Source organism: Lonchura striata, chromosome 6 (genome assembly GCF_046129695.1).
Source record: "Lonchura striata isolate bLonStr1 chromosome 6, bLonStr1.mat, whole genome shotgun sequence".
Taxonomy (NCBI): Eukaryota; Metazoa; Chordata; class Aves; order Passeriformes; family Estrildidae; genus Lonchura; species Lonchura striata.
Window position 1 is genome coordinate 62,647,192 of NC_134608.1, and position 26,592 is coordinate 62,673,783.

The following is a 26,592-nucleotide window of genomic DNA, read 5'->3' on the forward strand; positions in this document are numbered from 1 at the left end:
GTTAGATCAAAAAAACTGAACTGCCACTGAAGAGATCAAATGTAATTAAAAGATTGAAAGTGCTTCTTAACAAATATCTGCAATGTCTAATATCTATTTATTGTTTAATATTTTTAGCTGATCTGAAGCTAGCACTTAGATCAGAAACTAAAGCTTGGATGACATTGCTGGGGTGTCATTGCAATAAGAAGTACAGAACACAGATGGAAGCTATTTTGACTTTTATAGAGGAAACTGGCAAGAAATTAAATCGCAGCATTACAGACCTGGATGACATCAGAATAGCCATGTCAGCTTTAAAAGAGATCAGAGAACTACAGATCTCTATTGACTCCCAAATTGGCCCCATTGAGGTACTAGTAGGAATGTTGCATGTTTCAAGAGAGAAGTTATTTTCTGGCTTAAAGGTTAACAGTGAACTTTGAAAATGTATGATTTAATATGTGTTGAATGTTGAGTGACAGACCTGTTGTGTTTCTATAAACCTTTTTGTGTGAAATTCTGATTTGGGCAAATGTAAACTTGCTGAGGTGAGGTTTAGTGAACAGTATAGAAATCGAGTGATGTAGGTAAAAGGAAGATGAGAATACAGGTATTTAATGCAAGAAATCTTTTCATACTTTGTGGAAGAAATCTGTGTTCGAAAAGGAATGAGATTCTTAATTGTTTTTTTTTAGCTAAACCTTAAGAGGAGTAAAAAGATAATATTAAGCAGACTACATGAGATTGATTGCTTTTATCAGCTGTATAAATTAAAATAAACAAAAGCAGATGACTTCCTAAAAAAGTTAATGTGATAGAATGCATTTACTGAACATTTGACAAATGGCAGGCTTAAAAACAGATGGTAACTGTTTCTCTGCATTCCTGACCAGAGTATTTATTTAAGAATGCTATAATATGGCAAAATGCACCTTTGATTTTTCAGTAGAATTCTTCTTCCTAAGACATATTCATGATTCCTGATTGCCCATAGTTTCATGATAAGTTTCCAATTCTGCAAGCAGGAGCCTTGAGTCCCGAGGCACAAGAAGTGATTCTTCAGTTCAGAAAGGGAGGTTGGCATATTTTCCACAGTGTTGCAGTAGACAGTTACGTTTCCATTTTTGCAATTTGGCTACAATTTGATCAAACTGGAAAGTATGAATGGAAATAATTCCACTTCATTAAAAAATTTTCAAATGAAATTGCCACAGGTTTATTGCTACCCTACCCTGTGCTAATTTATAGAAAGTCAATATAATTTGTGTTTTAGTGAAAAATCACTAAGGGTTTTCACTATGTAGACTGTTCATATGTTGGTGATGCAAGCTGATATCAATGGTCTGAGAAAGAAATGCAGATGTTTCTTCCAGGTTGGTATTGGTTTGCCCAATTTTGATAATGGCTATGCAAGAAGAACAGATTTTTTTTTTCTAACAAATCATTCTCTGTTCTGAAAAAATTTAAATGATAGCATTTTAAATATGTTTTCCATATATGTTTATAAAGTTAATTGAAGTTACCATTTTATGTATCTTGATCCAAATTTCTGGCAGGAATCCTATGCTATGTTGAGCAAATATGATCTACTTGTTGCCAAGGAAGAGACAGAGAAGGTGGACACATTGCAATACACTTGGGAAAAACTGCTAATCCGTGCAAATGAAGTGCAGGATGAGCTTGTTGCTTTGCAGCCGAACTTCAGAGGAGAGCTTATTAGTGCTGTGAAGAATTTTACTGAAGACTGTGCACAGTTCTACTCAGATTATGATCAGGCATGTGTTTCTATTTTATTCTATTAGAGAAATTCTTAAGGAGAGATGGGAACATGGAAAGGTTTTTGGATTTGACTAATTAATAGGATGGACCTTGACTGTTGAATAGGTTTATTCTTGTTAAAATGGTGTTTGGGTTTCAGTTCAGGGCAGGTTTGTTTAATGTTTTGTATATGGCTGATGAAAGTAACGTGGTAATCAGTTCCTAAAAATTAAGAATTGAGATGTTTAAGGTTTTTGGAAAGCATCTAGTTATCAGGAACAAATGTGAAGACTAGGATTAATGATAAATTATGTTAGCATCAGAAAACTCTTCTTTCTTTCTGATATATGTACAAGTGACTTAAGCTCTCACATTCTTTTTCATTCGAATGAATGAAGGTGAACTAATCTTGCATCATCTTTTAAGTAATGCTGACTTTTACTCAAAAAATGAGCTACGACTTCATAGATTTTGTAGTGTAATTGAAAGTTTCTGCATTAAAAATACAATTAGTTGTCTTATTTGAATTTTTAAAATCTATTTAAAATATTGTTCGTTCTAGTAGATTAACTGTCATCCTTTGGTTCATTTGGTATCTGATCTGTGGAGGGGATCTGGAGGCTGCAAAAGTGTTTGAGGTTAGCATTTGGAAAATGCTGATTAGAAATAAGTTGTGGTTATTCTCACCCTCTAAATTGATTTATTGATTTTTTTTTTTTTTTTTTCCTTTTAGAATGGGCCAATGGTGCTTGGTTTAACACCTCAGGAAGCCAGTGACAGGCTTACTATATTCCAGGTGCTGTTAATTCTCACACAACTTAGTACAAATGAGCTAATACATAAAGACTCTGAGAAGGAATCTCAGTAGTTGAATGAACTTTCATCGATAGACAGGGTTACTGATTTGGCAAAGCCTGTTTTGTCTTAGTGAAAGCTATGTTGGAATTTTTCTATGCATTTGCAAGGAGTTCTGTTAAAATACAATTTTTTTAGGAGTTAACAGAAAGACCTTCCCACAAGTTTAGTGTATTTGGCTATAGACAATTTGTTCATTACTGTGTTTTTTTTTGTTTGTTTTTTTTTTGGTTGAAGTCTGTCTTTGTATCATTATTAATATCTATTCCTACAATAACAACTTTTAATGCTTCTGCTTTTCCCATACTGCTATTCAATTTACTTCCTACTATGTTCCCTGAGTTATATTGCAATTGTCAATTAAATTATGTTTTTCTTTTCTGCTTTAATGCTAGTAATTCTTTCTTCAATAGTCAATAAGATTTGCACAGCATACTTGGAGAGGTAGAATTTGCTGTATCCAACTTTTATTTCTTTGTGTGTCATGCTTCACCTCTTTCAAGTGCAGTCTTAGCATTTATTGTTCTGGCACTGTGCCACATGAAGTAAATGGTTTTCCTGTCAGCTTCAGAGATGTGCCTCCAAGCTAGCTAAAAGTTACTTTTCTCAAGAAAATTGTTGACAAAACTGTTGACAGTGTAAGCTGTTACTATCTCTTTATAGCTTTCTATTCTTTCATAGATTTTAGTCTAATTCAGCTTTAATAATAATTTTGGATCTTGGATATTTAGTAGTTTTTATTAACTTTTAATTTATTTATTATTATTTAGCTATTTTGTTTAATGTTTTTCTTTTTCTTTCTCAGAATCGATGTGATAATCTCTTTCGGAAATACATTACCTGTACAGGTGGAGAAGATCTTTTTGGTTTGCCAGTTACTCGATGTCCTCACCTGCTTGAAATAAAGAAGCAGCTGAATCTGTTGCAGAAACTCTATAATCTATATAACAGTGTCATTGACACAATCAGTGGCTACTATGATATTCTTTGGTTGGAATTAGACATTGAAAAAATTAATAGTGAACTTATGGAATTTCAGAACAGGTAAGAAACTGATGGTGTGTTAAAACTGCCTAAAGTACTTATTGATTATGATTATAATTAGTTATATATATATATGTGTGTGTATATATATATATATATATGTATATATATATGTATATATATACATATATATATAATTGGTATATATATACAAATAATCATATATTAGCATGTATTTATTTAGTGAGGCATGAAAAACGTAAATTTAAATTGAAAAATTTATCCATTACTAATGTAATAAAAATCAAGAAAAAATTAGATTCAAAAAGCTGAGCATTATTATTCCTTAGACAGATTCTTGTCTACCTTTTAAAATAATATGTTAAAATTTTTATTTATTTTGTCCATGAAGGAAAGTTTCACCTTTTTATTGTAGTATTTTTGTTCATGAGAGACATGAGAGATATTTTTTTTTTGCTAGATGTCAAAGGCAAGTTAGTGAATTGATGAATAGTTTTTTTACAAAATGTGTTACATTGTACACATAGAAGCTGAACTTTTCCTCAAACCAGGAATAAAAAAAACTAAAGAAGTAAACCCTGGGGAGGAGTTTTTTTCTAGAGCTCAGAGCAATGCATATCATCAGTCTCCCCAGAAGATGAAATTGAGATTAGAACAATTCAACTGATTTTGAAGATTGCTTGCACAGAATTATTAAAATTATGCAGCTACACTCCTTAAGGGGAAGCTGTAGATGCCTACCTAGATATCAGTTATTGAAATAAACTGGAAACAGATTTTCTCACATGGAGAAGCATGTAGAGAAACTCCAAATTAAAGGTAAACTGAATTTGGAAGGTATGTGTTCTGCTGTTAAAACCATATAATGTGACTTTAAAGAAAGAATATTTTAAACTCTTTGAAAAAGCTTGCTTTATCTCCATGTAGGTGCTGTAAACTCCCTTGTGCTGTAAAGGAATGGCAGCCTTTTCTTGACCTACTGAAGACCATAGAGGACTTCAGTGACTGTTGCCCATTGCTTGAGAACATGTCAAGTAAAGCAATGATGCCTCGTCACTGGAACCAGATTATGGATCTCACTGAACACAGATTTGATGTGGAGAGTGAAACATTCAAACTGAGGAATATAATGGAAGCTCCATTACTAAGATATAAAGAGGAAATAGAGGTATTGTGAAGGAAGAAATATGGAAACATGAAACCAACAATCTGTATAGTATAGGAGTATCAGTAGCAAGAAGGAAATCAGAACATTTCTGTAAAAAGGACAGAGAAATGGACTATCACTTCAGATTTTTGTAAAATTACGACACAAATATATTGTGGTGTCAACTTATTTTTTTAAGTCATGCCATTTGTGAGGGTACCTTGCTTTGTGACATTAAACTTACGAAAAGTATTCACTATGTCATTATTTTATTCCCACCACAGTTGATTAAATTGTGATGTGGTATACAGATTATTAGCTAAGGTATTTGTATATCTGTAGACCTTTCCACTAAATACTTGCTCCTGAGCCTAATGTTACTTAGTGTTAAAGGAAATAAGAGCTAGATTCATACACCAGGCATTTGAAGGATTCATATCTTGTTTTGACATCCTCTTTATTTAAAAGGATATCTGCCTAAGTGCTGTGAAGGAGAGAGACATCGAGCAGAAGTTAAAACAAGTGATAGCTGAATGGGATAACAAGATGTTTGTCTTTGCAAACTTTAAAACTCGTGGGGAGCTTCTTTTAAGAGGTGACAGCACATCAGAAACGATTGCTGCGCTGGAGGACAGCTTGATGATTCTTGGTTCTCTCATGAATAACAGGTAACAGGAAAGGGAGGGAGGGAATGGAGGGAGAGATAAAAATATTAGCAAAAGGCTTTGTTTTAGTGAACAAATCTATCACAGATAAGAAGGTAAAGAAACATCTAGATAAAACTTAAGAGCTTGCTTGTCCTTGTTCATGGGTTAGTTCTTACTGTATCTCATTTATGCCCTCAATAAGTTATTTTGAAAACATGTTGCTGCAGCTCTGATTTTTTGAATAAACAGCTGAAAAGTTTTCATTGCTGCAAGAAAGTGGGGACATAAGAGAGAACACTGCCTGGCTATGGCAGGCATGCTATGGTCATGACAGGCACTGCTACTCTGCCCCTGCGATAGGTCATTGCCTCGTGGCAAAGGTGCTGAAAGTCCCAATTAAAGTGAACTTAAGTTTATCTGATTTCACATGCCAAAAGACACAGATAAATAAGGAACACAGAACCTGATCATCAGGCAGATGCTCAAAAGCACGGGTTTAAGGAGAGTTCAGGAACTCTGTGAGTTTACAGCTTTCAAGATGTTGAGTAGTCCCTTTACCTTGGAGTGAAATTGAAGTCTTGCTCCCATCCCTCTTCTGTTGGATCAGAGCTGTGCTATACACCTTGTGTACACAGCAGCAAGTTGGAACTGATTGGATTTAGATCTGCCAACAAGCTGAATTAAGTTTCTATACTTTCACTTGAAAAATTTTAAGCATAAAAACTAGTCCTCATCCTGTGACTTATATGCTGCTTTTCAAGAGTCTTGTTTTCTTCTTGAAATAAAGAAATGTCTCTTTTTTTTTTTTTCATTGTAGATACAATACACCATTCAAGACACAGATTCAGAAATGGGTGCACTGTCTTTCCAACACAACGTATATAATTGAGAACTGGCTGACTGTGCAGAACTTGTGGATTTATTTAGAAGCTGTTTTTATTGGTGGTGATATAGCAAGACAGCTTCCAAAGGTTTTTAGACATGCCTTTTTTCAGTTTGCTTATCAACGTTTTAAGAATAAAACTTAACTGTGATGTCATAATTGATGAAGTAACATAAATTTATTTTCTTTAATATTTAACAAAACTGGTCTTGCTAGGAAATTAGTAAGCAGTGCCAGTGTGTGAGAAAGAATAATAACATCATATGATCTGTTTGATCTTTTGATTTTAGATTGTAAAGCTGTTAGCTAATATGTATTAAAACATTGTGCCTAGTAGTAGCCTTGTGTAGTAATACTTACTGCTAGCATAGTAGTATCTAGGAATTCTTATCTTAAAATTTCTGCATGATTTTTCAAATTAAAAATTAACTTTAGTTTTAGAAAAAAAAAATTCTTCAGATTGGAAGCTTCAATTCAAATATAATGAGTTTTCTGTCTTTTTCTCTAGAAATGTAAGAGAAAGTACATAGTAGGCTTGACAGCCAAGTATAAAATAAGCTCTGTTGTGTAAGCAGAAATAATTGTGTCTAAGCTGAAGTATTTCTAAAAGACATGATTACTAGTGAGTTGATTACTGTTGAGATTGCTGGGTGCTGGTTCTGCAAGCAGGTGCCTTTTCCCTCTTCTCTTTTCCTTCTTCCCTTTCTTTCATTCTATATTCACTGTCATGTTTCAACAGGAAGCAAAGTGTTTCTCTAACATTGATAAATCCTGGGTGAGAATCATGACCCGAGCTCATGAAACACCTAATGTTGTTCAGTGCTGTGTTGGAGATGAGATAATGGGACAGTTATTGCCACATTTACTGCAACAGCTTGAAATCTGTCAGAAATCACTCACAGGGTAAGATTACCATGAAACCACGTTCTTGGTCAGATGGTTGTGCATTATGTAACTGGGGAAAAAGCAATTGCTCAAGTACTGTCCCATGAACTTTGAAAATATCATGTTCTTATTCTACTATGAATGCAGTTGAACTGAGCAAACAATTTAGCAGGGTAATACATCTCCAAAGAAACTAACTCATGGATAAGTATTTGATTTGTGGCTAAGGTGTCACTCATTGTCTTTGTTGAAACCAAACCTGGTTTCAGCCTAGTTTCAATCCAGAAGGCAGTCTAGATTTCTGTCTCCCATTCATACCTTTCATAGATCTGGGAGACCTTCAGCTTGAGAGATGTAAAGAGCAAGTAAAAGAGTCAATGTAGAAATATTTTATTTCAGTTTAGTTTATTTTCTTTTTACTGGTGTTTAGATTACAGCAAATAATAAAAGTTTTCCATAAAATGATTTCTGATGCTAAAACAGTAGCTTTAAAGCAGATGCTTAACATGACTGTATGATGGATAAAAATTATCATTGCTACAGCTAAAAATGGTATAAGAAATCGTGAGAAATACCACTTTTAAAGGGTAGAGGATGTATAAATTAACCCATATCACTTACCATCTACTCCTTCCTGGCTTCTCTACCAATTTTTTTAAAAATACAGGTACCTGGAGAAAAAGCGCCTGCTATTTCCACGATTCTTCTTTGTGTCAGATCCTGCTCTCTTAGAAATTCTTGGTCAGGCATCCAACTCTCACAATATCCAGGCACATCTGCTGAATGTGTTTGACAACATTAAAAACGTCAAGTTCCATGAAAGGGTATGTACTGCCCACACCTCAATGTTACATTTCTTCACATTAACAACGTCTGATACTTGCTAAATTAGAGAGCTACTCAGTTGCATAAGGCATTCAGCTGTTTTACTTTATTCAGTAACTATTTGATGCTGAGTAGGCTTTCTTCATTTAAGATTTTTTTAATATCCTCATTTATGATGTAGTAAAACTTCATGTAGAATAGCAAAACAAAAATTTACAACAGTGCTTAAATTTCAGAAAAATCCATCCATGTACTGAACTTTTTTTCTGTGGCTTCCTCTCAAATAAACTTTTTAGTCTTTATGAGCTTATTTGTATCTTTACATTGCCTGTATTTGTATTTTTCCATTCATGTTTTGATTTTAAGAAAAAGTGTATATACTGTCTCTCCTGTTTCTGACCTGCCCTTACTATACCTTCACACACAATGTTTGAAGAACACTTTTCTTATACCTTTTACAAGAACAGATAGCAATATTTTCTCCTTATGTATGCATTTTCTTAGAAAATAATTCCCTCCCCAAACTTTTGAAATTCCTCTGATATTCCATGTTCCTTAACTTTTCTCCTTTCATTAGTTTTGATTCTAAAGTTGTAAATTTTGTTAGGCTGCTAACCCACCAATAATGGGGCAAGGTTTCCTTTATTGTGGCTGGAAAGTGGATGTTACAGAATCACAAAATGGGACAGGTTCAAAGGGACCACAGTGAGTAGTCTGCTCCTGCCTACCTGCTCAAACAGGGTCATTCTAGAGCGCATGGGACAGGATTGCCATTGAAACTTTAGTGAGATTCAGGAATTGTCAATATATTAGGTTTTGTCTCCTTGTTCATGGCAGTGTTTTGTTTAAAGCTTTTCTGCATAGCAAAATAATGATTTAATAGTCTTTACATTTCATTGAATGAGTTGATATAATTTATTAGTTACTTAAATCAGTGTAATGGAGTGATTGCAGGAAAATATGAGGTATTGTAAAGAAAAATAATATATCTAAAACCACAAGATATTTTTTTCTTTTATTAGATATATGATCGTATATTGTCATTCAGTTCACGAGAGGGTGAGACTGTAGAGCTGACTAGACCTGTAATGGCTGAAGGTAATGTGGAAGTATGGCTCAGTTCTCTGTTGAAGGAATCCCAGCTATCCCTTCATCAAGTTATTCGCCAAGCAGCTATGGACATCCAGGAAACAAGTTTTGAGATTACTGAATTTCTTTCTACTTATCCAGCCCAGGTAATATCATTGTTAAACAAATGAAGAATTATTCTCATATATGTATCAAGTTTTTTTCTTGTCTTTTCATTCAAAGTTGCAGCCAGTGTTAAATACAGAACTAGCATCTAATTTTATTTGAATCTTCTCAGTCTTTTAAGTTTCAGCTTCACATAGCTGAAGCCAAAACAACTTACCCTTAAGTTCCTGTTTAAAAAGATGCTGAATGCAATGAATTAATGTAATGAAATTAACACTATTTCTTTACAAGCTTAATACTTGACTACTGGAGGAAAAGTAGTAAAATTGTATGTTTGTTCATATATTCAGGATGCTATGTATTGCTAAAGACTTGAAACTGAGCATAGTATTGAGGGAAAATTAATTTTTAGTAGAAGCTTCACTTGTGATCAGGAATGTTGTTGGAGATGGAATAAAGGCTTTCTGAATTACTACAAAAATATTTCAAATTGAAGCACTAATTATTCACTGGCTAGTTATTACTTATATAAAGTATATTTGTTGCATATAGTATTTTTATATATGCTGTAAATTATATTGAGCAGTTGTATAAGCAATGCACTGTAGGCAGTATCTATGAGACTGAAGTACAGGTTTAACTGTGTTTATGAATGCAGTTGGGACACACAAAACATGAACTCTGTATGAATGCATAGAAAGTAATTTTATACATATAGTAGGAGAAAAATTGCTTTAGTTTTTCTGTGTCTGTGAATGTACATTTTAGGTGAAAGAGAAACAATTATGACGCATATACTTCTGTGTTTCCTAAGGTTGGGTTATTGGGGATCCAAATGATTTGGACAAGAGACTCAGAAGAAGCTTTGACTCTTGCCAAGCAGGATAAAAAAGTTATGCGTAAGACAAACCAGTTTTTCCTGGATCTTCTGAACATGTTGATAGATATGGCAACAAAAGATCTTAGTCCATTTGAGCGAGTTAAATATGAGACATTAATCACTATTCATGTGCATCAGAGGGACATTTTTGATGGTCTTGTAAGTATTAAAAAACTAACAATGAATTATGAAGGGTTTTTCACATTACATAATGTGAAATGATAAGAAAATATTATGATACCTATGATCTCTGGCCTCATAAGATAAACATTTAATTTCATTACTGTAATGATTATGTGTCCTGGAATAAAAGTGCTGGTGCTGCTTCAACCAAATCTTAATTTCCTTTTAAGTAATTCAGTGGCTTTTCCTCTCCCCAAGCAGTAGCAGAATTTTGTCATGTTTCATGTTGGTCCACTAAAGTTAATAGAGTCTCTGTAGCATGATCAGTTAGGGACTTCTTTTTCCTCATACATTTTGTTGCAAGTAATTTTCTTTTTTCTGGACTGCATAATGAATTTCTGCAAATAAATAAAATGAATAGAGTTATAGTACAGGAAAAAGGTTGAAGCTGGTATTCTCTCTGTTCTACTTTCAATAGCATACCTAATTATTACCCAGGGATTTCTTTATTCATTTGCACCTTCTCATGCTGACACAGGATGCTAAAATAAGGAAAATGAAAGCATTTAGCTTAATAAAACTAAAGCTAACATACCCTTTTACCTATAGGAAGTTCTGGACCTGATTCTGAAATTAAGCTGTCCAAGTAAAGAATTAGTGACTTTTGGCCCATTATTAATAGGCAGCATTTATCTTTTAATTGTAGAATCATTTATTTCCAGTATAATAATTTTATGTAAAGTGTAATTTTTAGATACAAATTAAATTATTTTTTTAAATCCTATTTTAATATTCAATAGAGCAACTGTGACTTATTCTCAGTTCTGTTGAATTCCTTACATACTATCAGCACCATGACACTGCAGGAAATATCTTTTTTCCCAATATGCATGTGGTTTCATGCAGTTGTCATAGCAGTTACAAATATCACATTATGTACTTCTGACTCATGCAAAAGTGGCAGAGAAGACTAAAAGGAATGGCAATTTTAAGGTTAAACTGAAATGACTCTTGTTTGAGGCTTATGGACTGTTAATTTGTATTTAGAATTTTGACACACTCATCCAAAACCTGAAGTTCCTCGCCCAAGTATGCGATTGAACAATAATACATTAGCAATTTTTGTGATAAAAAGCCAGATAGATTCACCACTATCCACTATATTTCACTATGTTTGCAGTGCTACCTTTGAATTTACTGCTTAGATGGTACAATATAAATTTGAAAGTAAATGTGAACGATGAATGCCACAGCCTTGTCTTCCCTCTTTTCTTAGTGCTGCATGCATATCAAGAGCCCTACGGACTTTGAATGGCTGAAACAATGTAGATTTTATTTTAATGAAGACTCTGATAAAATGGTGGTTAAGATCACTGATGTGAGCTTTACATACCAGAATGAATTCTTGGGCTGTACTGACAGGCTTGTCATAACACCTCTTACAGACAGGTGAAAAAGACTAATTTTATTCCTTTAATCTTTGCTGCCAAACCTCAGCTTTTACAAGAGCAATTTTGTCATTCCTGTTGGATGCAACATTGATCTCTGCAGTTTATCCTTCACAGTCTTGTCAAAGTCAGTACTTTGATATGGAATGCTTGAATATTTTTGTTTCTGTGCCCTATAATGTGAATAATTTTCTCCCACATACTTGCACTGGTCTCTACTTTCATGATGTAAGTGACTTGCATTCTTATGTACATGAAGCCAACATACCTGAGGATCTGATATATCCAACAGATAAAATATGTAGAGATATAAGACAAAAGTAGGTGTTTACAGACAAGCTAATGAAAAGAGCTAAGAAAGAACAGACAGGAAAAGCAAAAGAAAGAACAGACAGGAAAAGCAATTTTTATTCAGTTACAGTAGTTTGGAGAGCTTTGATCTAAAAGGATGTTGAAAGAATTACAATCCTATTATCAGAGAGATATACCTGTCTAACTCAAATAGCACAAAGAATACTTTATAACCTATCATTGGCAAAAATAAAGGCATTGTTTGGTTGACTGTAGTCTATTTTTTTTAACTATTCCATACAAAAAAAATCTAGAGCTAGTCTTGATATATATAATTATTAGCTGGTGTTTTCCTGAATTATGCATTGATGTTTCATTTATGAAAATGGGATGCACTGTGTGATCAAATTTCGAAGACGGACGAGAAAGGAAAGGTTAGACATCTTTCATTATTGTACTCCACAGAATAATGTGTTTCAAAGCTACTCCAGAGAAAATAACTCAGTATCCAAGCTATTAAAACTAAGATTAGGCAGCATCTCTGTATCTGCTTTCTTCCCTTCTTGTGATCTTACAGATTGCTGATAATTGAGGATTATCTGTTCTCTCACTTTATGTATGATGAAATGAACCTTAATATATATTCACTGCATCAGAGATGAAGTGAAGGGGTTTTGTCCTTACTGATATAAATTATAATTAGTGGAATATAATTTCAGCACTTCCCTTTTCTCCTTAAATCAGACCTTGTGCAAGTTCCTCTAGCACTGTACAGAAATCTATTGATTGTTGCCTTTTAGATGTTACATCACTTTGGCTCAAGCTTTGGGCATGAACATGGGTGGAGCACCTGTGGGACCTGCAGGAACAGGAAAAACTGAAACTGTGAAAGATATGGGAAGGTGCCTTGGAAAATATGTAGTGGTCTTCAACTGTTCAGACCAGATGGATTTCCGAGGACTTGGGAGGATCTTCAAAGGTAAGATGTGTACCAAAGGTAAGCTGTTGGCCAGTCAATTATTTTCTGGGGTGCATAAAGCACAGTATAACAAACTGGATAGAGAAAGTAGTTGTTCCATGGTACTTAGCCTAGGTGGCCTCATCTTAAGTACTCTGCAGTTCTGGAATCAACAATACAACAATATATAAAAATATTAGAATATATCCAAATGACAGCAAAAAAGATGGTGAAAGAGCTAGAGGACATAAGAGGAACAGCTGAATATACTATGTTTGTTTTGCTCTGAGAGACTGAGGGGTACCCTCACTGCTGTTTATAACTTCCTCATGAGGGGCAGTGGAGATGGAGGTGCTGATCTCTCTGGTGTCTGATAAAAGGATATGGGGGAACGGCTTGAACTGCATGGGGTGAAATTCAAGCTAGGTATTCATGGAGAAGTGTGGTCAAGCACTGGAACAAACTCTCCAAGGAAGCCTTTGGGGTCTCAAGCCTTTTACTGTCCAAATGGTGCTTAGACAATTATCTTATATATTTGGTTTAACTTTTAAATACACATTTGTGAAGCCAGGAGTTCTACTTGTTGATCCTTGTGAGTCCTTTATATGTCAGTCCTTTATGCCCTGAGATATGATTTTATGAACTATGTGAAAGTTTCAAATAAGTGGGCATCTCCATGAAACAAGGTTGAGACATAACTAGCACATGGTTTCATGTTTTTAATAAATGCAAGTAATTAATACCTTTTTATGTGTATAAAATACAGTTGCAACAGTCTTCAGTAAATAGAAATGCTATGAAAACATGACACAGTTTATGAAAGGATAAATAAAGTCATTTAAAATGACTTAAAGTCACAAGGAGAACTGTTGCTATGAAGAGAAAATGCTATGAAATTTATTGGAAACTGAACTGGTGGGACACACTGAATTTTAATTTCAGTATTTTGTCTCAATCAAATATTGAAGGTTATATCAGTAGAAGGAAATGCATGGGTAGTTCTAGATATGTTAAAAACAATTGGCAGAGCTCACTGAAATTATTTGCAGATGACATTTTTTAGGTATCTGAAGTTTATACCTGTCAGCCATGGCAGATGTCAAAATTAGAGACAAAATGGAAGTTCTTGACTATTGTATTGTTGCAAGTGAATGTATCTATGGTTTTGGGTTTTTTTTCTCCAAAAAATCCACGGAAAAATACACCTCCAGCTTAGACTGACCACCCGCATCTTTATGCAACTGTATTGTTCATTTTAATATATACAATAAGCTGTTGACAACCTGTCCCATTTTCATTCAATTACTGCAAGAATTTTTTTGGGAGGTAAAGAGGAACAGGAAAACATTCATATAGAAGAAGAAAAAGAGAAGAAATCAAAGAACATAGTATCCTAGAAAATCTTAAGGATTTTGTGAATTTGTATTTTCTTACGTGAAAATAAATTAAAATTCTTTTCTTTGTTCCTTTCCCAACCCTCAAAAATAAACACTTACCAAAAAACAGTGATTGTATGCTTAGTTGCTTTTCTCTTTGAAGGTCTTGCTCAATCTGGCTCCTGGGGTTGCTTTGATGAATTCAATCGTATTGATTTATCAGTGCTATCAGTAGCTGCACAACAAATAGCAATTGTGTTGACATGTAAGAAGAAACGCAAAAAAAGGTTTATTTTTACTGATGGAGACAATGTAGAAATGAACCCAGAATTTGGCATCTTTCTTACTATGGTAAGTATTCAGTAAGTTTCTAATATACCAGTGATGATTGTACAATAATCAAGTCTAACATGGTGCTTTCTAACTCATATGTCATTCAGTTCTTAGAACTGACTCACTGATAGTTTGAGAACATTGAGCATTGCCACAAACACAGTTTACAGGATCTTGTTTCGATAATGTCAAGCACATGCAACTAACAAATGCAGGCAGCACCATAAATACAAGTTATCTCAATTTCAGATTGCTTCTATATGGCAAATTCTGGCTCCCAAAGTATGCCTTTTTCTACAATTACAGAAAAATTGCTATAGAGATATAGGTAGGAGTAGCTAGTAGAAATAGGACCTAAAAAAAAGATCAGATTAGAAATGCTTAGGTGGGACATTTTTCATATCTCATTGTTATAATAGAGGGGAAAATTATGTAGAGATATGGTGGTAAGTTTGCATGGGAATTAATTTTGACATGTGACTTAAAGCCAACAAATTATTTTTACCTACCAAGATGGCATATTCCTTTGCTGATTCTTCTGTTTGTGCAAGGTACACTCAACTTCAACACCTGTTTTTCCTTTCCAGAATCCAGGATATGCTGGGCGGCAAGAACTTCCTGAAAACTTGAAGATCAATTTCCGTTCAGTGGCTATGATGGTTCCTGATCGTCAGATCATAATTCGTGTTAAATTGGCTAGTTGTGGTTTCATTGCTAATGTTGTGTTGGCAAGGAAATTCTTTACACTGTACAAGTTGTGTGAAGAACAGCTGTCCAAGCAGGTGATTATATTCATATGATGCAACCTGATTATTTTAGGGAAAAACTATCTGTGAAGTCACAAAATATTCATGTGAAGAATAAGGAAAGGTTCATGTTCACTAAATAAACTAAGAAACACTTGCACTTTAGTAATGCAGCCCTCTGCTATCCTGGAGGATTAACTCCTGCTGCAGGTTGTCGGTGAAAGGATGGGGCGTTCATGCAGAACACTGCTTATTATTAAGATTTAGCTTTAATGAATGGCGATGGCTGAGACAAATAAAGGCTTTATTGTAGCCTTTGTTGGTCTTACAGAGTGTGTTAAGAGGCATTTGGTTTGTACTGCCTGTGCTTGTACAGATATTTCTCGGCTTCCAAGGGCCACAGAGAATTCAAAATAATACTGATAAAGTATTTCTCAATAGTCCTTGGGAACACTGTCTTGATTCAATGACTTATGATTAAATTTTTTTCTGTCACACCTTAGTTTTAATAGATGGTAGCAGATTTGGACAGTGAAGTATCCCATAGTCATACAGCCAAAAAAATAGTTGACAGATATTTGGAGGCAGTTGAAACATGTGTACCACTTCTCCTACATATCCATCCATGTCTTAAATATAAATAAGAACTGTTTCATCTCTGTTAACTTGGGGGAAATCTTCCCAAACTTCACATATCTTCTAGGTGCATTATGATTTTGGCTTGCGGAATATATTGTCTGTGCTGCGTACACTGGGAGCAGCAAAAAGAGCAAATCCTACAGATACTGAATCTACCATTGTCATGCGTGTTCTGAGAGATATGAACCTGTCTAAACTAGTAAGTTCTGAGGACCTGATAAATAATTTAAACTGCATTTTAGAGCTATGTGATCACTAGAAGATGGTATGTCACCTTTACACTGAAGCTAGCTTGGAAATGTTTCATTCTCTGAGTGGAACATTTTGGCTGGGATGGAGATGAATTTCTCATAGTACCCTGTGAGGGACTGAGGAGGGAGTGAGCTTTCTGTTGCTTAAGTTTCTACCTGGGTTTAACCTTGAACTGTTCAGAATTATTTTTTGCATATTTTCCCTGCTACGTTTAGAAGACAGTAATAAAATAGATGTCTATGAAGAAACTTCTTTAGAAACTTTGTGCTTAAGTATTTAGTAATTCTTTAAAGAATCTGTTATTTGTAGTAATGAGTACCATTTCACCTGTCTAAATAGCTAACAACCCTCTTCTGTTTCTGTGATACTTCATCTTTTTTTTTTTACACCAAATAAAATAGACAATTTTTAAAATGCTATTGCTAAAATCTACTATAAGAAATTAAGTCTGCATGTTAGTGGTTTATTTTGACAAATAGAAGCATGTCTTTCTGCTGTGTCCTTCTAATGTTTAGCACCTAGAGGATTATTATAGGTGGTTCCTTATGTTCTCAAGAATTTCTTTAGGTCTTCAGGACTTAGGGATTGTTCTTTCTAAAGTTGATAAAATAAACAGAATAGGTTTTAATCTGTGTGGATTTTTGTTTTCGCTGATTTTCTCTAGATTGATGAAGACAAACCCTTATTTCTGAGTTTAATTGATGATCTGTTTCCAGATATCCAGCTTGATAAAGCAGGCTATCCTGAACTTGAAGCAGCCATTGACAAACAGGTGATATTTCTCATGATTTATGGTGCTCTGGTATAACTGTCATGAGGTGACATCTATGAAATTCTTCTTATGAAGTCTATCTAGCTGGCAATATTATATTTTACTATTTAAGCTTTTCCATAAATCTTTACCACATAGTATTACTAAGCTTATTCTTGAGGAGGTCAATGAATTGGGATTATAGTATCCCGTGGTTTTCTTGAGTCATAGTTACTGAATTTGAAAAATGCATGTATATGACTTTACGTTATGTGACCCAGAATTTAATATTTATCTAAAGTCCTAGCAATTAGGATATTAATTTGAGAAAAGTTTTCCTTAAAGTTACATCTCTTTTATTTAATTTCCCAATCAGTAGGGCCAGCTTAAGAATACAACGTGTATATATATTATAGATACATTATAGATATATCTAACAGATAGATTATAAGTACATAGATTATATATATATATATAGAGGCTGGTTTACGTTATTTTTCTGAATGTGTATTTGAATGCCAAATATATCTTGTTTTTCCAACAGGTTTTTTTTTTACATATACAAAAAGCCTTTACAAAGAGTGTAGTAATCTGTTGATGACATATCTATATCCATCTCTATTTATCTATCGATATCTAACGACATCAAAATATATTTTGTGCTCTAAAATAATAGTAGTTTGGTTTCATGTCACTGTCTCTAAGGTGGAGGAATCTGGCCTTGTTTGTCATCCTCCTTGGAAACTGAAAGTTATCCAGCTTTTTGAAACCCAGAGAGTAAGGCATGGATTGATGACACTAGGACCTAGTGGTGCAGGAAAAACTACCTGCATCCACACCTTAATGAAAGCAATGACAGGTATGTTATTACTTTATATTGTACACTGTTACTGAACTGTTACACTGTAAACTTTAAGCCCCATTGTTTCTTCTCAGAAAACAATTGCTTCATTCTGAGAATATATTACTGGAAGAAGGAGTTTGTATGTTCAGATACTAATTATTCCAGTAGCTTAAAAATGTCTGATGCTCAAAACTGTATGTTTCATATCCTTTTTTCCACATTATCATACTTTTATAAGAAATTCTTATTCTAGATGGATTAAGAGGAATACAGCCTAAGCAGGCAGCACAGACAAGTGATTAAAGCATCTCCTGCATTTTGCTAAAGTAATCCTGGAACCTTTTGCTAATCACACAATGCGTAAGACAGGGGCTTTGCAATATAAAATAACTGGTTTTATAACCATAAATTCCTGGTTTAGACAGTGAAAAAGTCTTCAAAGGTATTAATTTTGTGTCCTTGCTGGGGGCTTGAAGACTCTATTTGTTTTTTTTTTGTCATCTGCATTTCTAAACAAAAATATTAGTTGAAGAATATCTGCTTGATCTTATTAAAATAAAAGGCCATAGCTTGGGGAGAAAAACATCTCTTTTGAGGTAAGCTTGTGTTACCCCATTTCACAAGTTGCTTATATGATTTTCCAGAAGTTGCTGATATGATTTTTTCTGTAAAAAATAGTTCAAAAATAGTTTGGCAAGTCTCATACATGCAGTAATGTGCTATGCTTAAGAAACACTGTAAACTTTACATTGCAGTGGAAATGACTGTTCCATTTAGGGAAAAAAGCAGAAAGAACAAAGTTGCATTGCACAGTTTTCCCATATGTTTTTTTCTAGCATTGAGACGTGAACTACTACCAAGATAAAGTCATCTCATTACTTTTTTCAAAGCTGATCTTCTCACACAACCTCATGGAATGTTAAACTGATCTGTCAGGCTTCTATCTTACATGTTAGTGAAATCTGATTATAACAAAGTTATTTTAAAATAAGTTATTTTTTCAGCTCTTTCTTTCACTATCTTATTATTGGCTCCTGGTTACATTTGAATATTGGGGTTTTTTAAAGATATCCAACATAGTAGTTTTTAAGCTGTTGCTAATGAGATAAAAAATAAAGGTTATATGGTCATAGTATGCCTAGATAGAATTTGTCTGTCTAAGAGAATTCACAAGGATATGCCAATATTGTATATTTTGCCTGTTCTAAGATGTGGGCAAGTGCACAGAAGGGCAAAATAATCAATCATCTGTCTGGTATTATTCATTGGGTTTTAAAAATGTGCATCCAAACCAAATGTTTTAAAGTTATACTGTTTGATAAGTCTTCAAAACATTAAACTAAACCTTGAATAAATTTCATCTTGCTGCTTTTCTGTTCCCCATAAAGCTATGAAATGTGAATTGAATATTCAAAAGTTTCAGAACTTCATTTTGCTTTTTTTCTCCTGTTAATGAATTTTGTATAGCAAGAGAAGTTTTTCAAGTAAATACACAAATCCTTATAATCATGAATGCATATTAAAGCATACATTTGGGTGTAATGAGTTTAACTTTGTCTAAGTTCTCCTACTGCTGAAAAGAAATGTAAAAACTAACTGATGGTCTGGCTTCATAGATTGTGGACAGCCACATCGTGAAATGAGAATGAATCCTAAAGCCATAACTGCTCCACAAATGTTTGGACGCCTTGATGTGGCAACAAATGATTGGACAGATGGAATATTTTCAGCGCTCTGGAGAAAAACTTTAAGAGCAAAGAAAGGTATTGTGGTTGACCTTGACTGGACTCCAGGTGCCCATGAAGTTGCACTACAACTCGTTTGCCCAGTTGGGCAGGGTAGAGAAGATAAATGGAAAACAACTCATAGATTGAGATAAGGCAGTTTACTAAAGGAAAAGCAAAAAATTTGCATAAGCACAAGCAAAGAGAAAAAAAAGGATTGTTCTCAACTTTCCATCAGCAAGCAAAGTTCAGCCACTTCCCAGGAAGCTGAGCTTCAGCACACATAGAAGTTGCTCCAGAACACAAACATTGTAAACAACAGAAGCTCCACTCTCCTCCTTTCCTTAGCTTTTATATCTGAATAGATGTCATATGGCATGAAACGTCCCTCTGGATATTTTGGGTCAGCTGACCTGGTTGTGTTCCCTCCCAAGATCTTGCTCACCCCCAACCCCTTGATGTGGGGAATAGTGAGAGGGAGCTGATGCTGTGCCAGTGATGCTCAGCAGTACCCAAAACTCTGGTGTGTTATCAACACCTTTCCAGCCACCAATACAGAGCACAGCACTGTTTAGGGCTGCTATGGGGAAAGGAACTCCAGGTCAGCCAGACCACATACATGTATAATGAAAAAGGCTTCCATTCAAAATAAAACAAGAAAAAACCTGAGAAAAAAAAAAAAAAGCTTTGGGAAAACTTTATAAAGCACAGTAACAGATTTTTTTTTTTTCTTACATGGAAGCATTGGAAAATTGCTGCAAGAACATCTCTCCCTTTTACAGTCTCTATTCTAAATTCTTTATGTTCAAACAGTGTAGTGTAAGAAATACTACTTCACTGCATTTACTGAATTCTCTCTTTTGTATATTAGGCCCTCATGTGGAAGGAAAGTGGAAGGTAAAAGTCAGTTGCCCCAGTAGTGGTGTCGCATAAAAATTCTGATGCTGTCAGGATTTCTACCTGTTCTCCAGCTGCCATATTAAAATAAAATAAATCTTATCAGTTGTGTCATACATAATCCATCTCAAATGGCACTATATAATTCTGTTTAGGCAGCCAATATCTGCCTAAGATTATGCTGACATATATTCTTAGACTGCTATTTTAACTAAATGAGTGCCCTTGATAGTTTGATGTTAATGGTTTCTTCCTTTTTTTGTCTGAAAATTAGTATGCAATCTTATAATTATGCCTCAGAAGAAAAAAAACAAAAGAAAATCCTAACACTAGTTCCACCACTTTCATACAAAAATTCTTAGTCTCCAGAACTAGATGCTTTTAAAGTAGAAAATGCTTTTCAATTGAATTTTGGTAGGTGTGTTTCAAATCTAGAAATATAACACCCTAGAGAATGTAACATAGCATTAACTATTGAATTTTTTTATCTTTTCCTTCAAGATGAAATACATATTAGCACACTCATATAACTTCCTCAGATTTACTCTGTAAGAGTTCTTTAATATCTCTTTATGAGTCAGACTCCAGACTATCTCATGCTTGAGATGCCTGAACTGTAGCTATTAAAACCCTCATATAAAAAGTTTATCATCTGTTCCATATCTCCTTGGTACAATGCTAGCAAAGCTCCAAGCCACCTAGGCCTTCATAATAAACACTGACTCTGAAAGCAGAAAGACACTCTCTGGCTAAAGAGATGTCTAGCAATGCACAGTGGGGCAATCTGCTCCCTAAGGGGTGGGCAGCCAGGAGACAAGGTGGGATCTCTTTCCAGCCAGGGTCTGTTGTTCTGTACCCAAGCAAGGCAAGCAAAACAGACCCAGACCCTCCTAGGAAACAGAGGCAGGCTTTAAAATACATTTCTATTAGTAAATGGAAAGCAATGGAAAAACTTAAAAGGAAGATGGATCAAGTTTAGGGACAGAACAAATGACAAAAATCATCCCCTAATGGACATCTTTTACTTACGACAGTGTGCATGCTATTTGAAAGAGTGATTTTTCAAGTTTTCCTTTCATTTAATTTCTCTACATTTATAAAACTCATTGAAAACAAATGAATGGTGTTCAAATATATCTGTAGTCGTTATCTTCATGTTGTTTCATGTAACTTGAAATAAACCTAATGTATTACTGTCTTGAAAACTGAATCCATAAAACATTTTCAGAGTAATAAAAACTGGTGACTTATGCTGATGGCACTTTATATACTGAAGAATGGATAATTATTATGAATAGGTGACAAAATGAAGTACCCAACTGAAACTGAGTGATGGAAATGGCAGTTGTATTAAAAGCTGAGATGGCAGCTGTGTGCATGAATTCAGAATTAGTTGAAAATTTGTTTTCAGAAGTAAGAAATCTGGTCCTTGAAAGAAACTAGCACTTCATCTATAGGTCTTTTTGTCTGTTATGTTGCATTATAGGTGACCATATCTGGATAGTTCTTGATGGTCCAGTTGATGCTATTTGGATTGAGAACCTTAATTCTGTCCTGGATGACAACAGGACTCTAACACTAGCTAACGGTGATCGGATACCTATGGCGCCAAATTGCAAAATAGTCTTTGAGCCTCATAATATTGATAATGCTTCTCCAGCAACAGTTTCAAGAAATGGGATGGTGTTCATGAGCTCATCAGTTCTCACTTGGAGTCCTATTCTTGAGGTAGAACAGCTAAGTGTCTGGAAATGCATTGAAAGTTTTACTGGTTACTTCTTCAACACTTCACTCTTATTACTGTAGGACCTATTTTTGTGCCTTTTATGAAATCCCCTTTTCTCTTTATGAACTTCTAGGTCAGTACTTAAAATAGCAATGTTCCTGGTAGTTTACACAAGAGTGAATAATTTTTTAAGGAACATAGTTATCATATTACACTTTTAAGAATATGGCAATTTTACTTTGGAACAAATTTGTAATTAAAAGTGTTTTATGCAACTGAAGGATAACTCAGTTTTTGAAACACTAACTGCCTGGTAGCCCATAGTACAGCATCAGACCAAGGAGGAAAAAAGAGTAAAGCTGATTCAGGGAACTTGAAATCCTCAAGAAAATAGACATTCTCTTGATGTTTCTTAAAATTTATTGCAGTTGGGATGCAGATCTAGAAATAAATGCAGTATCAAAACATGTAATTTTTAAATTGATGTTGTTACTTGGTTGTCTGTTAACATACCTAGAAGCAAAGTATCTGAAGAACCAGGCAGTAGTAACTGTCTCTGGCATGGAGTGAATAATTCAGAAAAACATAACCTGTTTTGGGTGTGTTTTAGAGTCAAAAAAACACCATATAACATATTGAAATATATCAAAGTCATTTATAAAATACTTTTTTTTTATATATGTCATCTTTCATTTTCCAAGACCCATATAAATAAACCCTAATCTTGACAGAATGCCTGTAACAATACAGTGAATGACAAATTCTGAGACTTGAGCATGCTGCTGTTTTTTCATGTAGCAAAAATCTTGGTAAAGATGAAACATGAGAGTTCCCAAGAATCTGCCCATGTTCAATAGTAATATATTTCAACAAAGCTTTCAGCATTTACTTTCAGATTTCTTTTCTTCTAAGACAGCAATAGAGACAGTAACACTTAAAAAAAAGTTGGTTTCTCAGTTGGTTAAGCCCTATATTTCCTTAGAAATTTATCAATGAAGTACACTACTCAGGATTAATACTTTTTAATACTTTAATTTTTTTACTCTGCATTTCTTCTTGTCTAGACCATATTGTTGAGAATCTTTGGTTAACATTATTTTGCTTTGATAAATATGGTCTGTCTCCTGAATAGCAATAATGAAAACTGTCTCCTGCATGGTTAAAATACTTATTGCTGTGATCATACAGATAATTATTTAATTACTTTTCCCTGAAACCCAAGTATATTTCACTATAATCCCAAATTAAATTCCTTTATATGGGATTTAAACTTTAATTTTAAGATGGGAATTATTTCCTATTTATGAAATTGGAACACCATCCAGGAGTTTGTAGTGTCTTTGTTTCCCTGTTTTTCAGGCTCAAAAGGACAAAAATCTATAGGTTACTATGAGATAACAGACTAAATTTTCTAACAGACTAAATTTTACTGTCCTCCTTTTTAGAATGTATCACATGAACAAGTTTTTTAGAGATTAATGTCTCACAGTCTCATTCAATCATTTAGTTTTCTAAATCAAATAGAATACCAGTAGAAAATGCAACAAATCCTCACCTAGTTAGTGTTGTTTAACTAATCCTGTGAAAATACAGCTGACCTGACATTAACTTTCAGGCGTCAGCCTTTTGTAGCGATTACTGTTATTCTCAGATTTCTTATTTCTTTAACCTGCAAAGGTTCTCATGCTTGTGAGTTTTATATAGCTTGCTGATTATAAGCAGATTCCTTGTCCCTAAATCCCTGATTTGTCTGGCAACAGAGGAAAATTGGCTTGTGGCACTGCTTAGAACCACTGTCCTTAGCAAATTAGAGGTTTCAGCCCAGAAAGAAATTGAGACAGTATGCTCTAGTCCAAGCCCCGAGTGCCAGGCAGTGCCTGGTGCCTCTCTTTGGGACTGGAGGCAGGGGAGCTCCTCTGGGAAAAGTGAAGCCAGGGGATGTGTTTTGGTGAGCAGAAATTACCAAGGTGAGGAAGGCTGTACACTTGTGATTTCTGGCAACAGTCACAAGGTTTCTTTTCCTCCTGTGCATCTGAAATGGCCAGTCAGGTACAATGCCTGGAAAATAGGTGAGGAGCAGCAAGACCCATTTGGGAAGGCACCAGAATCTTGCTTAGCCTTAACCCATTAGCAGGAAAAGAAACAGGATTGTTGTCAGGTATTCCTTCCTGTCTTGGAAACACCCGTGTCCTGTTGACTTGTTGCACCCTTGGAGGTTTGCTGCTTGAGAAGAACTGAGGGTTGCTGCAGAGGACTGATACTATATTTTTCTAGTAGTATCTGAAACTTTTCCATTTAGAACGAAATTAAATCACATGGAATTTTCTATTCAGTCACAGGTCTCTGCAACACTTGAGAATCATCACTAATTCATTTGATGAGTTTCTTTGCCATGCCCAAAATACTTGTAGTCCTATTATGGAAAAAGTGTTTAACAAGTTTCCTAAAAAATTGGCTGGCAAAACCTCAGTTTTACCAACGCAAATACATGCAGTCAATACAAGTATGTTACTGCCAAGTTTTATTTTTAAATGTTTTTTGTTTTATTTTTTAAACTAATATGGACACTCGGGAAAGTGTAAATTTTGAATCTAGGACAGTGGCTCCCCTGAGATTTAACTTGTGTTATTCCTTTCTGTGCTTACAACACTGTATAGGGCCTACTGATCTTAGGTTCTCACAGCTCTGCTTCCTTGCATTGTTTGCAGACAACCACTCCTTGGATGTTAAAGATTGTGCTAAAGATTCAGCTGCAAAAACAGTAGACAGAAAAGCATTTTATTTTGCATTGTCACTCATGATTTACATCCTCACAAGTGAGATGCAGGCTAAATTTAGTTGTGTTGAAGAGTTGTATGAAACTAGTTTTCCTTAATCCATAACCTTATGGTTTTAGTATATTTCAGTGGTAGAAACAGACTAAAGAATATAAACATTTTTTTTTCAAATTTTGGATTACATAAGCAAAATTATGTTCAATTCACCATGAAGTAACCTTTCCAACTGCCCTTCCTTTCCTCCTTACAAAATTTGCTATAAAATTGAAGGCTATTGTTATTTATAATTTGTTCAAATAGCATTTGTTTGGGTTTTTGGTTTGGTCTTACATCATGGATAAAATGTCTTGATGGCTTTTTCAGTATACCTCCCTTGAAATCTATTTTGTAATACAATACACTTCATATTCCAACAGGTCATGGTAGATGTTAACCTTGCTGATTCTCAGATGATGAATGAAACAGTACTCGTTGATATTTCAGAGGAACTTTAAAACATGATTAATGACAAATATGGATAACTCAGGAAGTTGTTGTATATATTTTTATTTTCAATCCTTACCATTTGCAAACAAATAAATATTGCTGCCTCCTTGGATGCATTATTATGACATATGCAACTTCCAAGTTCAGTGAAATAATTCTCAAGTTCATGTTGCTGTTTTCGTGTAATATGCTTCTTAAGCACTTTATGCAAAGAGATCAAAGGTATTTGATCCGTTACTTGTCAACCTTCTCTAAAGCAAACACATCAGCTTTTCTACTAACTCCTAATATTTTTTGGACAATCAGTGAATTTTTGATATCTATTTTAAGCACTTCTGCATTTTAATTTTTATCACTTTGTTTTCCACCTACCCATTTTAGAAAGTTTTTTCATATATATCCTTATTTATAATCAGTCTCTAAGTTTTTTTACTTTGGGAAGTCAATGTAGAATTTAAAAATATTATGAATGTAGTAGAAAGGATAATAGAAGCACAATAAAGTTGAGTTTGGAAAGAACCTCTAGAGATAATATTGAATACAACATTAGTCAAGTCAATCTAGAGGAGTTTGCTGAAGTCTGTGTCCTGTTGAGTTCTGAGATGGAGACTTCAGGAGCTCACTGAGGAGCCTACTCCAGCTTTAACTACTTTCACAAGAGAAGAGCATTCTGTGTTTAAAGCAAATGTATTTGATTTCAATTAGTTCAAAATTTTGTTTTGAGTTCTGGGGGGTTTTGCTGGTGATTGTATTTTATGTAGGAAATAAATTTATGGGATGTAAATGAGAAGTATTCTACCCTGCATATGAGCGAAAACTTCAAGGTAACACCAAGAATCATGTTATTACTTTGAATTAATAGCATCAAAGAACGAATCCTATTCTGTGATCTTAAGAAATGGGTAGTTTATTTAGGTTTTGTTTATCCATCACTACAAATACTGAGATACACAATAAGAATGCTAAACGCACCAGCAGACCTCCCCCTGATATCCTGATTTTTTTTGTATATCTGCCAGATCTTTCAGGTTATCCTCCTCCCCATTAGAAATAAGGTGTAGAATAAATCAAATTTGTGTTCCGTACATATTGTTTGGTTTTTTTGCAGAGTTTTTGGATACCTTTCACAACTGTTGTGATTTTAAAATATTTGAAAATCA

General features: G+C 34.3%; 1 protein-coding gene across 1 annotated transcript in view; it reads left to right on the forward strand.

Annotated features, from left to right (window-relative positions):
- Positions 1–26,592, forward strand: part of LOC110481007 (dynein axonemal heavy chain 5) — a 141,753-nt gene that overhangs the window by 58,194 nt on the left and 56,967 nt on the right. Inside the window, exons 24-43 of the mRNA XM_077784406.1 lie at positions 118–353; positions 1,539–1,757; positions 2,474–2,536; positions 3,401–3,639; positions 4,528–4,768; positions 5,216–5,415; positions 6,212–6,365; positions 7,017–7,180; positions 7,830–7,986; positions 9,010–9,222; positions 9,996–10,220; positions 11,461–11,633; positions 12,724–12,902; positions 14,421–14,608; positions 15,178–15,372; positions 16,040–16,174; positions 16,892–16,999; positions 17,684–17,837; positions 19,439–19,585; positions 21,930–22,171. Coding sequence (XP_077640532.1) covers positions 118–353; positions 1,539–1,757; positions 2,474–2,536; positions 3,401–3,639; positions 4,528–4,768; positions 5,216–5,415; positions 6,212–6,365; positions 7,017–7,180; positions 7,830–7,986; positions 9,010–9,222; positions 9,996–10,220; positions 11,461–11,633; positions 12,724–12,902; positions 14,421–14,608; positions 15,178–15,372; positions 16,040–16,174; positions 16,892–16,999; positions 17,684–17,837; positions 19,439–19,585; positions 21,930–22,171 — 3,632 coding nt within the window. The remainder of the gene's footprint in view (positions 1–117; positions 354–1,538; positions 1,758–2,473; positions 2,537–3,400; positions 3,640–4,527; positions 4,769–5,215; positions 5,416–6,211; positions 6,366–7,016; positions 7,181–7,829; positions 7,987–9,009; positions 9,223–9,995; positions 10,221–11,460; positions 11,634–12,723; positions 12,903–14,420; positions 14,609–15,177; positions 15,373–16,039; positions 16,175–16,891; positions 17,000–17,683; positions 17,838–19,438; positions 19,586–21,929; positions 22,172–26,592) is intronic.